The following is a 15,088-nucleotide window of genomic DNA, read 5'->3' as shown; positions in this document are numbered from 1 at the left end:
ATCTTCCTTCTTCCCTCCCCAAACTAATTTGTACTTAATCCAAGTTCTGTTCTTTTCCCTACTACATTTGTTTTAATCTTTGAGGCCCAGAATGACATTTAGTGTTTCTCATTGTCACTTAGAATAAGGTCTTCACCATGCACGTCTTTGTAGGAACATCTGACAGAATGCCTTCCTTGCTTTAGGAAACTCAGTTTCGAATGCAGGGCAAATGCATTCAGCCTCGATCCTGTTGCACAGAGCCAGGAAAGAGCCTCTTGGGCAGAGTGCCTCCTTGATCTGCTGGCCCGGCCTCTCTCCTTACCGCTTCAAGTGCATAAGTTGAGGGACATAAAGGCTTTATGTGGGAGTTTGGGTATTTTCATTTTCAAATAATCTGATACTGATTTCTTAAGACTTCTGTTTGAAGAAGTTTAAAAAGTAGATGGGTATTTCACTCTGCACAGTTTTACTGTCTTCTGTATTTCATTTGGGCCTGCACGTGGGGAAATAGTGGGTTTTACTTTGCAGCTTCCAGCCGAGCCACAGACCACCGAACTGCAGGTAGAAGTCTAAATCTTGGAACTAGTTCTGGGAAATGCACTGGGCTGTGTGTACAAAGGTGTTAACAGAGAATATAAAAAAGAGAGGCTCGATGGCGAGTAGAAAAATACAAACTTCTCACTGAAATCACCCATTCGCAGTGACTCTATGAGCAGAGATCCAGTGGGTGAGAATAGTAGACACTTTCATGCAGGTGAGTTTATTCCCGGAAGCGGGGAGCTTTGGTGTGAAGTGCTAGCTTCACCAGAGCCAGAGCCAGCGGTGGATCCTGAAGGATTTGAGCGTGTAGTTTCGGTTTAGATTTGCCTTCAAATCCACCCCACCCCACTCCACACGATTATCCCGTTACATATGAGGGTGGATTCATGTTCCTAAGGCTCTTTTGATGTGTCACTTCCCTACTCTCAAATCTTCAGGGACCACTGGATCAGGTGTATTCAGAGCCTTCCACATTTTGCCCGGACCTTTATTTCCAACCTCAGTTTCTAGGACTTCCAGCTACAGCCAAGCTGGGCTCTTCCTTTTTCTCAAGCCTGGATGGTATAGCTCCCTTCCCGCCTTTTCCCACCTTCTCCTTTATCACTCTACTCTGCATGTCTTGTCAGAGGACCTGGCCACCATCCTAGGTCAGGTAGGTGTGTGATCTGGGTCACATTACTCTTCCTCCCTGAGCCTCCCTCTCCCTCTGTGCAAGATGAGAGATTAAACTAGGAGGCTTCTTGGCAGGGTCCTTTCAACTTTATTATTGTGTGGGTGAATGTCAGATTTAGCTTTTTCCTTAGTTGTCCCAGGACGCGGGGTCCTTTTCTCTTTTGTGTCTCTGCAGCATTTACCATTCATTGTTTGAGACTAGTTAACATTTTTATGTCCTACCTTCAACTACTTTTTGAAGATATGTTTGTAAACTGAGGAAGCCCTTTGGTAGAGCTAACTTGTTTCCCTGGGATGTGGGTGAGTGGGGAGGACTGTTGTGTGTTCTACTTTGGATTTCCACCTTGTGTCTAGATAGAGGCTTTGAGGCATTGGGACTCATGAAAGATTTTCTCTTATTCCCCTTTTTTGGGAGAGTGGCATGTTCTTTGAGAAGAGGCATATATCTATAACATCGAGACTGAAGGAAGGATGCAGTCTCCTGGAGAATTCCCTCTGGTCTGCTCTGAGGCTGTTGGGTCTGTGCTGACTCTTTGCGTTGGCCTTCCTCTGCCATCCTTTGAAGAGTGCCAGGCTCCTGGCATTCTGGGTTAGGATGAGGACTTCATCTTTCGCTGTGTGTTTCAGGGCCCTGTTTGATTATGATCGAACTCGGGACAGCTGCCTGCCAAGCCAGGGGCTCAGCTTCTCCTATGGTGACATTCTGCACGTCATTAATGCGTCTGATGATGAGTGGTGGCAGGCGAGACTGGTGACCCCGCATGGAGAAAGCGAGCAAATCGGTGTGATCCCCAGTAAGAAGAGGTGAGTGGTCATGATCTTGAGGCCTTCCTTGCCCTCTTCCTGGTATTGCTTTCTTTTGTACCTATTATACTATAAGTTGCTTGAGAGCAATGGATGTGCTCTATCGTTCCTTTTCGGTAGAGTTGGTGCTCAAGACACAGTTAGGACTCAGGGAGCCAAAAGGTGGCTGCTGAGACCATGCACTGGCAGTGAGTAACAGGACTCCTCTCTGACTCCAAAACAGGGTGGAAAAGAAAGAAAGAGCTCGATTGAAAACCGTGAAGTTCCATGCCAGGACGGGGATGATTGAGTCTAACAGGGTAAGTGGGGATCCCCAAGGAAATCAGCCAATATGTGAAAAGGAGTAAGAAGCTTGGAGTCTGTCTGCTGGATAAGAGAACTGGGGAGCACAACAGAATATCTCTTTTTCAGGGGGCTGGCTCTGTCCTATCAGAACACTGACTGCTTTTCAGAAAGCAGAGAGAGGGCACTAAAATTCTGTGTCCAGTCTGTACTCCTTCCCCCTGGGTTACTGGCTCTTGAAGATGTGTTGGAATTGGACTATCTGGAAAGGCTGACTTGTTCCGGGTACATGAAGCCGTCTGTGGTTATGTCCCTGGCCGCAGACCCTGTCAGAGCTGTGGGGACCCTGAACAGAACCTGGCCTTGTTACCCAATGAGGAAGGCCAGCCTCAGAGCTCTGACCACCTCCCCTCAGACCAATGAGGCATGAGGGCTCAGTCATTCACCCCTTTTCTTCTGTGAGCTTCGCAGGCCAAAGAACTTCTGGAGCAGTAGAGGGAAGAGAGACACGGAGTAGATGACTGTATCAGTGGCACCTTAGGGCATGTGTCCAGGAGGCTACAGTGACCTTTGTCCTTTAGAAAGTGCCAGTGAGTGCTGTGAGTCTGGATTAGGTAGAAACCTCTAACATCCCTACAACATTTTCCTGTAAACATAATTTTCCTCTTACATCAACTTTCATTTAATCTCATAGACTCCATTTGTGAGAGATGGTCTTTTATTTAGCTCACCATTGTCTCCATTTTAGTTTTTCTTGCATGCTTTAAAATCCATTGTTCTGTTTTTTTTTTCTTCTGTCCTTCCCCTCCATCTTCATGTTCTTTCACAGTCGATCAAAACGAAACGTAAAAAGAGTTTCCGCCTCTCTCGAAAGTTTCCATTTTACAAGAGCAAAGAAAACATGGCCCAGGAGAGCAGCGTACAGGAACGTAAGTAGCAGCAGGGTACAGAGAGCAGACTGCCCACAGCCCCGCCCTCTCTTCCTCATTTGCACCTCCCCTTATGAGAAGATGGGGAAAGTGTGTGTGTGTGTGTGTGTGTGTGTGCGCGCGCACGCATGCGTGCACACGCGCGCGCACGTCCATCCGTCCATGTGTGCGTGCATGAGTGTGTGTGTGCGCGCGCACCCTTGCTTATTTGCAGTCAGTGTAGAGATTGATCTGCATGGGGAGACATTGGATCTCTCTCATCCAGCTGCTCACTCTGAAACAATGTCAGAGGCTCTGAGGACCAGCTGCTTCCAAGGCTGGTCTACCAGGACATCCCTGGCACTGGCATTGGGGTGCCAGGCCAAGCTCTGCTGTGGTAGTGATCAGTTCTCAGCCACAGTGTCAGGGTTAGAAGAATGGTTTTTCAAGAGAACCAGGTCAAGGGACTCAGTGTTGCTCTCCTGGCTTCTTCCTCCTGTGTTTTCTTTCCCTTAACTTTACTCATCTGTGTTAAGAGAAGAGCCTTTTCTTCCCACCTGGAGTTGGACCTGCTTCTTGAATTACATGCATGTGCATATGCACCCGGGATGTCCACACGGCTCCAGCAGCCTCACTGTCATCCCAGTTACAGAGCCAGCCTTCAAAATAAAATCCTTCCTGCTTAAAGGAATTGACGTGGAAGGGGGATTACTCAACATTGTCTAAATAAAGTTTTTTTGAAAAACAGTAAATGGTAGGAAAGGCCATAAGCTGACTTTTAAGAACCAATGTAATCCTGAGAAATATTCGTATTCTACCATATGTCTCGGAAATTAACTGCTCTGACCCTCACCTTAAACACCAGGTCAAGCTGGTGAAACACGTCTCATATGGCTCATGGTGAACTGTAAGCCTCTCCTCTGCTGCCTCACAAGGAGGGGCCTTGGGGTCCTGGGCTGTTGGGACTGGCAAGAGACTAACTTTGTCTAGGCCAGCCTGATTCATGGTCGTGGTCTACGTAGGTCATTGCTGTCTGAAGTGGTAGCTAGTCAATCCAAGGGTGCCTTCATCCAAATGGAGGTTATGGGTCATAATCCTGGGTAGCTCAGTAAGAAGCACCAGCTGCAGCTGGTTCTGCTCGTGAGCAGTGGGAGATGGTCTGAAGGGAGGTCACCACAGTTCACTGGATCAGCCTCAGAACGTACCCGTGCTCGATCTAGCCTGGGGAGGGTTCACCATTGGGTGGCTCAGCTGAGGGACAGGGGCTGCCTGTTGGGTGAGAGTTGAAACTGCCTAGTGCTAATTCTCCAGAAGCTGAGCTCATCCTCTGTGGTCTGCACAACTCTGGTCAGCTTTGAAGGCCATACCGGACACTGCACGAAGCTTTCCCTGAAGGGTCTGGACAGGGTGAGTCAGTATTAGGCAAAAGCTCCTTGGGATGATGATAATTCTGCCTGCTCTTTGGTGCACCCTCAGAGGGAAATGGTGATTACAGGGGCAGAGCAGAGACTGGGGCTCTGTAAGTACAAATTCAGCCAAAGCAGGTACTCTAAGCCTTGGAAAGTCTACCTGTTCTGTCCTGTTGGGCTATAGACTGTAGACCACCTCAGAAAGGTAGTCCGCTCCAAGGCCCTCTGGCAGCAAGTTGGGCAGGATGAAGTACCCGTATCTTATTGGATCTGGGGCATTCTTTCTGTAGCAAAGTTCTTAACCTCACTATAATTATAGGTCTTCATAGTATTTCATACTTCTGTCACTAATGCTCACCTGGCTCTGTATTCTTCCTTCCCCTTGTCTTTTTTCTCTATTTTCTCTTTTGTCCCAATTCTTTCCCTCCCTCCCTCCCTCCCTCCCTCCCTCTTTCCCTCTCTCTTTGTCCTTGCTGTCTGTGAAATCAGGACTTCCCTGGGTTAAGTGACGATTATTATGGAGCAAAGAACCTGAGTAAGTCAAACTTACACACCACTAACTGTATTTCTGGCATGAGTGGAGATGCTGGGGTTGGGGGTGTAGCGAACGTGGGTGAGGGCAAAGGGTGAGGGGAGGACAGTGTTGTGAGGACTCGGACACCACAGCAGGAGGAGGAACAAGTGGCTCAGGATGTCACACTTCTGCTCTGGATCCCTGGTACCCTAATAAAAGCCTATCATTCACGTCTGTATTTTCCTTTTGTACCTGGAAGGGATGGGGAGCCATCTTGGTGCCCCGCCTTAGAAATGAGGTAGGCAAGATGTACTTCTCCAAGGGTGACCACTCAGCTCATCCCTAGCCTATTGTTGAGGGGAGGGGTGTCCGCTGGTTGGCTTCTTCCCTAGCGACACAGCACTAAAGAATTGGGCTTAAGAATGAGCAGTTTGGGTCTAACTAGGGGCAAGAGTACTGTGAAGCCCTTTACCCATCATGCATCTGGGACATCCCAGCAGGTCCAGGGGCCTCGAAAAGCCGTGGGCTGGCTTTCCATGGAGCATCTTTAAGGGGCTGAGCTGGTGGGGGAGGGTCTCAGTGGCATTTATGGACCATATATACATTTATATCTAGTGCCTTAGGTCGGGAAAGCTCTGACCTGTCCTCTCTGGAAAATAATTCTAGAGTGAAAAATGAAGGGACTGAGAGGACAGCACCTTAGCATCCCCTCTGTGCACGTACACGTGGCTGTGCCGGGAGGTTCTGTCAGTGTATACTCTCCTTCAATAAGTAATAAAGGCATGAAAGTGAAGGAGCTTCCTCAGGGGATTGCTCAGGAGCTAGCCTTGGTTGGCGACTCACTCAGTCCTTCCTATGGGGGCCACAGCATATCACAGTCTGGAACAGTGTCATCTTGGCTGAAACGAGCAGTGTCTCTGTCCATCATTTGTTGTGTTCATGTTTCATCTTCATTTGCCTTTCGTCTTGGGAGCGGTGGCCTTTGTTTGGGCCATACTGCACCTTGTGCTTCCTTTGAGCATGGCGGCCATGCCCACACTCAGATGTAGGCAAGTCCCAGTGGTCTGAGACAGGACGGTTGTCTTGGCCTCCCAGTGTTCTGTGTTTGTGGTCTCTGTGTTTTGACACGTCTGTCCGATTGTGGATGGAGGAGCATCCTCCCTCACCACTGAGGCCAAGCTAGGAGGAGGAGGAGGCTAGATGATAGGGGTGGCAGGTCCCACCGAACGGTCAGAGCCGCGTTCCCTGGTGACAGCTCAGCGTACCTAGTGCTTAGCCTCTTAGTTCTGGAGCACCGCACAACTCTGTACATCGGGGGTTCTGTCTGGGGAAGGGAATTCAAGAGCAGCCCGGTCCCTGGACTCATCTTTGCTACTGTCACTGCCTTTCCTTTCCTGTTGTTAGCCTTGGGAGATGCATTTTGAGATAGGATTTGGAAACCATCCAAGTCCGTTGTTTTGATTCAGATGAAGAAGATGCTGCCGAAGAATGGAAGGCTTGTAGTGTACAGGGAGGGCCTTGGCAGCCCGAGAATGCTCTGGGGACAAGTATGAGGTGGCCAGGGGCTCAGGGTTGGAGCTCTGCCTCCCAGTTGGTAGCCTGGATGTGGCAGGCCTCCTGTGGCCTGACTTGGTTGGCAGCTCGGTGTCTTGCCTCCTGGAGGAATTGAGTTTTGTGCCGCGTGTGACCTCTCAGTGGTGTGTTCTGAATCGGAGTCTCTTTCTTGTTGGCTTGCAGAGGGAGTGACATCCAACACCAGTGACAGCGAAAGCAGTTCCAGTAAGTGTGTGTCATTCTCCCCCATGTCGTGTGGCTCCACCATGTGTCCCAGCCATCCTCATTCCCACGTTGCATGGCTGCCATTTCTGTTCAGAGGCTAGTGCTTCGTTCAGCCATGTGCACTTGGAGATCCTGGAAATGCTGTGGCCATTTTGTCCTGACGGGGTGGGCTTTAGGCCGTGAATTAAAGGAGAGTATAAGGCCTGCACTTGTGGCCAGGACCTGACTTAAAGCTGTCCCTGGGGCCTCGGGAGGGGTGAGCTGCCAGTGAGTCAATCCCTGCCATGGGCATCCTGGGCTGTAAATGCTGCCAGTTTGACAGATTTGCTTAGAGACCAAAAGACAAATGGCTCCTGTGGGCTGTTGTCCTGAATTGCCTTTCCGGGTCTCTAGGACCCCCCGGGTCAAGGCTCGGTGTCTTTGTCTTTTTGCTGGGTTAAGTGATCCGGTAACTGCCCGGTTTTCCTTCAGAGATCCTGTGACCAAGCCAGAGAAGCCACAGTTGGAACCCCACGAACTTTGGGAGCCCTGGCCTCTCGGGAGCTATGGCTAGAGGTCTTGTACAATCTGCCCACGAGTCAGGCTCAGAGGAAGCCTGTGAGCAAGCATCCTGGGGCTTGATGCAAATATTGCTGCCTTCCCCAGCACTGCTGTCAGCCCCTTGGGGACCTCCAGGCACCCAGAACCAAGTGGCTTGGTGACTATTTTAGGAAAAGTTCATCACTGTTTGTTTTTTTTTCCCCAAGATTTTATTTATTTATTTGACAGAGAGATAGAGAGAGAGCACAAGTAGGCAGAGTGGCAGGCGGAGGGAGAGGGAGAAGCAGGCTGTCCGATGAGCAGGGAGCCCGACGTGGGGCTCGATCCCAGGACCCCGGGATCATGACCTGAGCCGAAGGCAGATGCTTAACCGACTGAGCCACCTGGGCGCCCCAAGTTCATCACTGTTAGGATGTATGGAGCTCTACCATGAGGAGAGAGCAGGGCTCAGCATTGCTCTTAAAGGGGACTGGGGACCTTAGCCCAGCCTTGAGCCACTTATCTGGAGATTTCTTCCAGTGCAGGGGGGATAGGTAGACCCTTAAAAGGGCAAAGTTAGCTTGCATGAGTGCCCTGACTCCCCTGCTTGCAGATTAGGGGACGTGGACAGTATTTCTGGACCAGTTGAAGCTTCCCTGTGATTCTTACCAGAGCAAGAGGGTAATTGAGCACAGTTGACTGTTACCTATAAGAACAGTTCCTGAGAAATGAGGGTGGTTTTTGGTGGAGGCTTCATGGCTTCTGGGTCATGTCCCTTTGGTCAGCGATATTTTGCTGAATGAGAGGACTCCTGTCCCAGGGGTGGTGAAGGGCTTCCTGTGCTTTCTTGCCAATGGGTAGCAGACAGGCCCACAGGGCAGGTGGTGGCAAGTACCACATTGACAAGGCTGTTTTCTGGCAGAGGTGGGGGTGAGGGGAGTGTTGTAGGGGGACCAGGACACAGGGAGGCAGATTACAAAGTGCTAACATGTCTCCCTTTTTTGTTGCAGAAGGACAAGAGGATGCAATTTTGTCATATGAGCCAGTGACACGGCAAGAAAGTAAGCCCCCTTCTGAGAGTCTTGCCTTCAAGCTGGTCACGTGGTCGTGGGGCCCAACGCAGTGGTTGGCCGTGTCGGCGGAGGGAAGTGCCTGGCGGGGCCCATCACACGTCCAGCCCCTGGGCGTCTCCTTCTCTCCTGCGTCTTCCTCTTGTTGTAGAAAATGGGGAAGGAAACCCAGTGTGCACCCCTCACCATACCTTTGTTGCTGCCGGGGTGCCTTCCAGAGGATAGGACAGGTTGACAAAGAGGGCAAGGGTCAGTCTCAGTGGGTGTGACCGTTTCCAAAAGAAAGGTCCCGGTCCCTCCCTGTAGTGGCTCCTCGGAAAAAACCTTGCTTAGCTGCTGGTGCCCATGCAGAGATTTCTCCTGAATCTGTTGGAAGGGGAGATGCTTCTGATTTCAGACTTGCCTTGGACTTAGATATTTTCAAATTAAAGGCTCTTTGATGTCTTTGTAGTTAAAAGCCAGGGAATGGCTGCAGACACTCTGCCCTGTCTGAGTGGCGGCTCCAGAGCTGCGGTGTTCTAGGCAGACTTGGAGGTAGAAGAGGCCGTCTGGTGGGAGGCCTCGCTCACGACCTCCATGCTCTCTTTCTCCAGTTCACTATGCAAGGCCTGTGATCATCCTGGGCCCAATGAAGGACAGAGTCAACGATGACCTGATCTCGGAGTTCCCGCATAAATTTGGATCCTGTGTGCCACGTAAGAGCCCAGGAAGGTTTTGGGAGGGAGGCGTTGGTGCCCTGGGAACGATTACTCTGATGTTCTGTGGAAAGGGTGTGGGGCCAGGTACTAGGGTTCTCTGGGAACAGCGCCTAACGCTCTGGAAGAGATTAGGCAGCAGTAGATTCCCACAGGGCTGATGGGGTTGGGAGGCCTAAGCCATCAGGCTGGCCTGCTTCCTCCCTTGGAGAGAAGTTTTGAGTGGTGATGGTCGGGAAGGATTGGACTAATGGGGGGCCTGGTCCAAGTGGTGTTGGCACGGCCCCATGGACAGCTTGTTAGGGTCGCTGGCTCCCGTGCCACATTTGGCCTCTTCTGCCAGGTTTTGGCCCAGGAAACCCTACCTTTCTGGTCCAGTTTAAACTAAAGCAAATAGCTCCCTGTGTGTGAGCCCTGGTGGTTACAAGAGAAGTAGGCAAGACACACTTCTTTCAGCTACTCTCCCTGCCACTCACCTGGAAAATATTGGAGTGGCCCCAGGGCCCAGGTGAGAGAGGAACAGTCATCTCTTTTGGCCTGGGGCAGGTCATTGTCCTTGGGCCACACAGCATTTCCTTTCTTCCTTCAGATACCACTCGGCCTCGGCGTGATAATGAGGTGGATGGACAAGACTACCACTTTGTGGTCTCCCGAGAACAGATGGAGAAGGATATTCAGGACAACAAGTTCATTGAAGCAGGCCAATTTAATGATAATCTCTATGGGACCAGCATCCAGTCAGTGCGGGCAGTTGCAGAGAGGGTAAGAAGAGAGGAGATGGCCCTGCTAAATACAACCGTCAAAGGAAAAACCGAAATGGCCCCACTGGCATTCCGTTAGGGTCCGCCTCCTCCCGGCACAGGGCCTATCAAGCGGCATGCCGGCTCTGCGTGTTCCCAGCCCCCGGCTGGAGGTGGCTGTGTCTCCTCCACGCAGCTCACCCCAGCGTGTCACCGACATGCATAGGGACCCCTCTGCAGATGTGGCCTTTTCTGGCTAGTAGGAGCAAAATGTGGGGCCTGGGTGCCTCAGCGATAGAATCTTCTAGGCCTCTCTGGGTGACCCTGGGTTCCCCCACCCCAGGCAGATGTTTGGGTTGCTGCTGGGTACGTGCTTGGGGCTGGGTAGACAGAGACCGGGTGGGCTGATAACAGGTCTTTGCCTTTTCAGGGCAAGCACTGCATCTTAGATGTTTCCGGCAATGCTATCAAGAGGCTGCAGCAAGCACAACTTTACCCCATTGCCATTTTCATCAAGCCCAAGTCCATTGAAGCACTTATGTAAGTATTTGCGAGCCTCAGACGCTCCCAGCTAGGGGAGGGCCCTGGAAAGGAACAAGAAAATAAACTGATTTGTCGGGCAGGGGTAAGACCCCATGGAAGCTCCAAGGCAAGTCGGCACCCCAGCTGGTCCCCGAGGCTTCCTTCTGCTTTGAGTGTCTGCACTTGTATTCCAGTTGCCCTTTTCAAACCTGGCAAGTTTGGGGCAGAAGTTGAGCCGTGGGTCACTGCTGCTCTCATAGGGCAGCTGAGCAGATTTTCAGGGAGCCTGGGAGCAATCCTTTATGTTAATCAAAATGTAGGATCCAGGGGCTACCTGGGTGGCTCAGTCAGTTGAGCGTCCAACTCTTGGTTTCCGCTCAGGTCGTGGTCCCAGGGTCGTGAGATCGAGTTCCGCTTCGGGCTCCGCGCTCAGCGGGGAGTCTGCTGGAGATTCTCCGTCTGCCCCCCCCAGCCCCGCCCCCTGCCTGTGTGCTCTCTAAAATAAATAAATCTTTAAAACAAAAGATTCTCCTTCTGCACACGCCCCCCCTCCCCCGCCCCGAGCTCGTGCGCTCTCTCTCAGAAAAAAAAAAAAAAAAACACATCCAGTTTGGTACCATTTTTCTTCTCTGTCTTTGGCAGGGAAATGAACCGACGGCAGACATATGAACAAGCAAATAAAATCTATGACAAAGCCATGAAACTGGAGCAGGAGTTTGGAGAATACTTCACAGGTAAGAAGCCCTGCTGCCCAGCTCGAGTAACCAGCCAGACACCTCTAAGTGTCTCCAAAAGGCTTAGGTACCCAGCACAGAGTTTCTGGCCGCTTTGGAGGTCAGACCTTTGCAAAATACTCAAGCTCCTTCCATCCAGGGGCGTTTAGCCAGTTTATAGTATCGACCACCACCACCACCAACTGCTGCCTTGGATCATTTTGTTCATCTTGTCCTCATATTCCTACCAGATTAGAGGCTCCCTATGTTACTTTGCTTCTCTCCCTCCCAGCTCCTCCTCCCAGTGTAGTACTCGGTTTTGCGTGTTTTAGGTGCCGAATCCACGTTGGTTGATGATGATGATTTCTCAGTGGGGTGTTCGAGTTGTCTGTCAGTGTGTGTGCGTGTGTGCGTGGCGTGCTTGTGTGTGTGTATATGGCCCCTATTTTGGAAGGTCAGTCCCTAAAAGGCTGTTAACGTTTCTCTGTAGTATGTTGCTTACCTTTAAAGTGCAGTCACAGGGAGGTGGGGGGGGGTGGGCTGGTTGGGGGCACTTGTTGGGATGAGCACTGGCTGTTGTATGTAAGTGCCGAATCACTCGGTTCTGCTCCTGAAACCGGTGTTACCCTGTAGGTTAACTGATTAGAATTTACAGACAGAAACTGAAAAAAAATAAAGCACAGTGACATTTGTGTGCAGGTTGGTGCTGAGTGAACCGCAGCTGCTGGTGCCACCAGGTGAAGCAGGGAAAGGACACGTAGCCGTACTGTCAGACCGTGGCTTTCGGACCTTCCCTTTACTGTTACGTCCGTGTCCTCGTTTTCCGGGCTGACCTCTGACATAGAGCAGATGTGATGGCCCCGGGAGCCCTGCCTCTTGCTAGAAACCGTTTCTTTCGGTTCTTTCTTTGGCTAACTGGGATTTTCCAAATCTTCTACTGAGGCTGTTTACAATGACCAGCTGCTGGCCTCATGGCTGCCAAGAGCAACGTGAGCCTCGAGGTCTGGCATCTAATGGGTGCTCAGTAAACATTTTTTGAACAATCCGTTTTCTCGTTCATTGCCACTTAGTCTCACTGTCTCGGCAAGTTGACACTGGGCCGTGGGCTGAGAGCACCTGCCGGTTTCCCTCGTTGCCCTAGGCTGTGCGGGCATCTCTGCCAGGCTGAGCTGGGGTGGGGGCCGGGGCAGGCTGGACTGCCGGGTTTGGGGTGCTGTGGAGCACATTAATAATTCTGTTTTCCTCTTCACTTTAGCCATTGTACAGGGTGACTCACTGGAAGAGATTTACAACAAGATCAAACAAATAATCGAGGACCAGTCTGGGCACTACATTTGGGTCCCATCCCCTGAAAAACTCTGAAGAATCCCCACCAAGCACTCTCTTGTGAACAGAAGACATCAAGTCCCTCTTCCCTCCTCCCTCTTCAGTCCTGTCCCCACCAGGAGAACAAATGACTACTGTTCTTGTCCCCTTTTTTAGATATGTCCCAAAAATTGAGTTTTCTAGTCCTGTTCTGTTTTTTTAAATTTTCATCTTGTTTTAGTTTATTTTTTGGGATGATGCCATCTCACTCATCACGTGACTGTGCCCATTCCTGCATGGACCTTTCCCAAGCGCTAGCACAGGTGCAAATCCATCAGAGTCATTGTTTTCATAAAAACCAAGCAGAAGCGAAGAGACGAGAGGAGGACTGCCGGAAAGCCAGGCTCTGGACGGCTGCGTGGCTTGTGAAGCGAGCTCGGTGTGCCGCGTGCCGAGATGCCCCCGGGCATTTCTGCTTCTCACGCTGCTGTCACGCAGCGCTGAACGGTGCAACGTATGGCGACAGAAAGTATCTTATTTATATATAGATATATATATGTAATTTATATAAAATATATAGAAATTATTATATATATATATTATACACTCTCATATAATATATATATATTCACACACATTTGGACTAGAAAATCTATGGAGACTTCATCAATGGTACTGTGTTATTAGAGAAATGCTTTAATTTTCATATTCCAATCAGATGGCATCTTATATCCCAGCTGGTTGGGGAGGGATCGCAAGTGGTAGTAAGTGCTGTACCAAGGGGGCACTCGCGTTTGGTCATTCTCTTGAAAGCTGAGGTTGTCTCTAGGTCGGGGTCAGCGAGCGGGCTTTTTCTCTGGGGGCGAGAGGGTTGGCGACGGGACCCCGAAGCAGCTGCCGCCCGGGAGGCACAGTCAGTCCCGGGTGCAGAAAGCGAGAGAATGGCTAGCAGTGCTCCAGATTAAATTGCCTATTGTTTTCTGCCACCCAATGTGTCTGCATGAGAGGTTTCCTTTTTGTTCATTTTTAAGCTGCTGTTAAACCAAAACCATGTTGTGCTACCGTGTCAGCCTTTTCATTATTCCAAATTTTACTTTTACTATTTAAGTGAATGCGTAGAATCCAATTTGACAAGTGTTTTAAAGGTTCGTGACGTTGTGGAGGAGCCGGGCCTTGCGATAGAGTAGGTGCGCCCGGCGTGGCCGTCCGGTCCGCGGAGGGGACGCGGGGGCTGCCGGGAGCGGAGAGCGGGAGCTCGGGCTCCGCGCTGCGGCGGGTCCCTTTGCTCCCGGGCCGGGGCTGCGCCCGAACCCCCCCCCCGCCCCCCGCAGAGGCCCCTCCGCGGGGCCCAGCACCGGGGCCGGGGAGTCACTTGCCTTCCGGCTCTGCGCCGGGACGGTGGGACCGCACTGGGCCTGGCCAGCCATGTGATGAGAAGTTGGCTTTGGGTTTTTTCCGCAGCTGCTCCGTACGCCCTACCCCAGCGCCCGCACCAACAGCTGGTAGCTTACTGTTGCTTCGGGGAGAGCGCGGACTCGAAGGCCGTCCGCGTGACCCGTGGAGCTAGGATTCCCTTGCTGGTGAGACCTGAAACCATGCTGGTTTGTGCCAGAGTCAGAAGGCAGTGACTGCGGCCGGGGGAGCTTCTCCTCTGACCACAAGTGCAGGGGGCAGGTGGGCCTCGGGCCCCGCCCCCCCCCCGGGCTGTTTTTGAAGCCACCGTGCCTCCCGAGGCCCACAATGGGCATGACACAGGGGAGAAGAGCATGGACACGCCTGGCCCTGGGCTTGAATCCGCGGTTTCCCAGCCTGCGGCGTTGTGACCCGTGGCGAGCGACGCCATGTCGAAGGCGCTCTGAGTGCTACCAGCAAAATTTAGGAAATCTGTTAACAGTTCTCCTACCTGCATAATGAGGCTAACTGTACAGTGTGGGGCCCAGAATGAGGGGAAAGAAAGGGCAGCAGCTTCACCTGGGCAGTACACTGGATTGAAGGCAAAGAGGGATGACGTGGTGGGCGATGGTGACTGTGGTGAGGAGGGGGTGAGCGGGGAGTGTTGATTTCCCTGATGTTAAGTGCTGTACTCTGAGTGATGCTCAACCCTCTGCCCCTCCCAGGGAAGGAAATCAAGATTCAAAGTAAGCATGACACTAGTTGGTTTACCAGTGTTCCTTCCAAGGAGACATATATTTTTTAATAAACGATAGTTGCAATGAACTGTGTGTGGCTCAGAGGCCTTCTTCATGGGGTCGAGAAGGGAGGGTGGGGGCACAGTCGTGGGGAAAAGTCTCAAGACTTTGGGGTCCGAAAGGCTCTCTACCCAGCGGCGCCAGAGCGGCTCAGGCGGTGAAGCATCCGACTCGACTTGGGCTCAGGTCGTGATCTCGGGGTCGGGCGATCGGACCCTGCGTCAGGCCTCACGCTCAGTGCAGAGTGTGCTTGTCCCTCTGCCTCTGCTTCTGGCCCCCTCTCCCCACCTCTCCACTTGCCCTCGCCCACGTGCTCTCTCTCTCTCAAAAAATCTTCAAAAGACTCTACTTAGTGACCATCTGCTGACTGAGTCTGGTGTTCTTCTGGATGGTTCCAGACCGCTGTGCTTGTACCCGGTCCTTCGTGAAAGCTATATGCTTGGTC

General features: G+C 51.5%; 1 protein-coding gene across 6 annotated transcripts in view; it reads left to right on the top strand.

Moving 5' to 3' along the window:
• DLG3 (discs large MAGUK scaffold protein 3) overlaps positions 1–14,671 on the top strand; it is a 49,863-nt gene extending 35,192 nt beyond the window's left edge. For 2 of the 6 annotated variants that reach the window (XM_081808707.1, XM_006737477.2), the window contains 10 exons: positions 1,822–1,998; positions 2,222–2,297; positions 3,110–3,209; positions 6,849–6,890; positions 8,420–8,470; positions 9,073–9,174; positions 9,764–9,936; positions 10,345–10,454; positions 11,079–11,170; positions 12,405–14,671. In XM_081808707.1, coding sequence (XP_081664833.1) covers positions 1,822–1,998; positions 2,222–2,297; positions 3,110–3,209; positions 6,849–6,890; positions 8,420–8,470; positions 9,073–9,174; positions 9,764–9,936; positions 10,345–10,454; positions 11,079–11,170; positions 12,405–12,511 — 1,030 coding nt within the window. In that variant the 3' untranslated portion in view covers positions 12,512–14,671. Of the gene's footprint in view, positions 1–1,821; positions 1,999–2,221; positions 2,298–3,109; positions 3,210–5,086; positions 5,133–6,848; positions 6,891–8,419; positions 8,471–9,072; positions 9,175–9,763; positions 9,937–10,344; positions 10,455–11,078; positions 11,171–12,404 lie in introns of all 6 variants that reach the window. The other 4 variants (XM_081808711.1, XM_081808710.1, XM_081808709.1 and 1 more) reach the window with 3 other exon arrangements.
• The last annotated feature ends 417 nt before the right edge of the window (positions 14,672–15,088 follow it).

The sequence above is a fragment of the Leptonychotes weddellii genome, chromosome X (genome assembly GCF_054177405.1).
Source record: "Leptonychotes weddellii isolate Sample4059 chromosome X, ASM5417740v2, whole genome shotgun sequence".
NCBI lineage: Eukaryota > Metazoa > Chordata > Mammalia > Carnivora > Phocidae > Leptonychotes > Leptonychotes weddellii.
This window is presented reverse-complemented; position numbering and strand designations above follow the sequence as displayed.